At 55.3% G+C, this 676-nt stretch overlaps 1 protein-coding gene across 1 annotated transcript; it reads right to left on the bottom strand.

Moving 5' to 3' along the window:
* Nucleotides 1-9: 9 nt before the first annotated feature.
* LOC123964681 (circumsporozoite protein-like) lies at nt 10-673 on the bottom strand (the record flags this gene model as incomplete). The annotated part of the gene is made up of 1 exon (XM_046041517.1): nt 10-673. A coding segment is annotated over one exon (664 nt), but the record flags the coding sequence as incomplete, so codon positions are not given.
* Between the last annotated feature and the right edge of the window lie 3 nt (nt 674-676).

Here is a 676-nt window from a genome sequence, read left to right as displayed (position 1 = left end):
AACGTGGACCCGAATATGGATCAGACCGTGGATCCGAACATGGATCAGACCGTGGATCAGACCATGGATCAGAACGTGGGTCAGACCGTGGATCCGAATGTGGATCAGAACGTGGATCAGAACGTGGGTCAGAACGTGGATCAGAACGTGGACCCGAACGTGGATCAGACCGTTGATCAGACCGTGGATCAGACCGTGGATCCGAACATGGATCAGACCGTGGATCAGACCGTGGATCCGAACGTGGATCAGAACGTGGGTCAGACCGTGGATCCGAATGTGGATCAGAACGTGGATCAGAACGTGGGTCAGAACGTGGATCAGAACGTGTACCCGAACATGGATCAGACCGTGGATCCGAACATGGATCAGAACGCGGATCAGAACGCGGACCCGAACGTGGATCAGACCGTGGATCAGACCGTGGATCAGACCGTGGATCAGAACATGGGTCAGAACGTGGGTCAGAACGTGGATCAGACCATGGATCAGAACGTGGGTCAGAACGTGGATCAGAACGTGGGTCAGAACGTGGATCAGACCGTGGATCCGAACGTGGATCAGACCGTGGATCAGACCGTGGATCAGAACGTGGGTCAGAACGTAGGTCAGAACGTGGACCCGAATATGGATCAGACCGTGGATCCGAACATGGATCAGGCCGTGGGATCAGGCC

The sequence above is a fragment of the Micropterus dolomieu genome, unplaced genomic scaffold (genome assembly GCF_021292245.1).
Source record: "Micropterus dolomieu isolate WLL.071019.BEF.003 ecotype Adirondacks unplaced genomic scaffold, ASM2129224v1 contig_4643, whole genome shotgun sequence".
NCBI classification, from domain to species: domain Eukaryota; kingdom Metazoa; phylum Chordata; class Actinopteri; order Centrarchiformes; family Centrarchidae; genus Micropterus; species Micropterus dolomieu.
The sequence above is the reverse complement of the archived record's forward strand: the minus strand, read 5'-3'. Positions and strand labels throughout refer to the sequence as shown.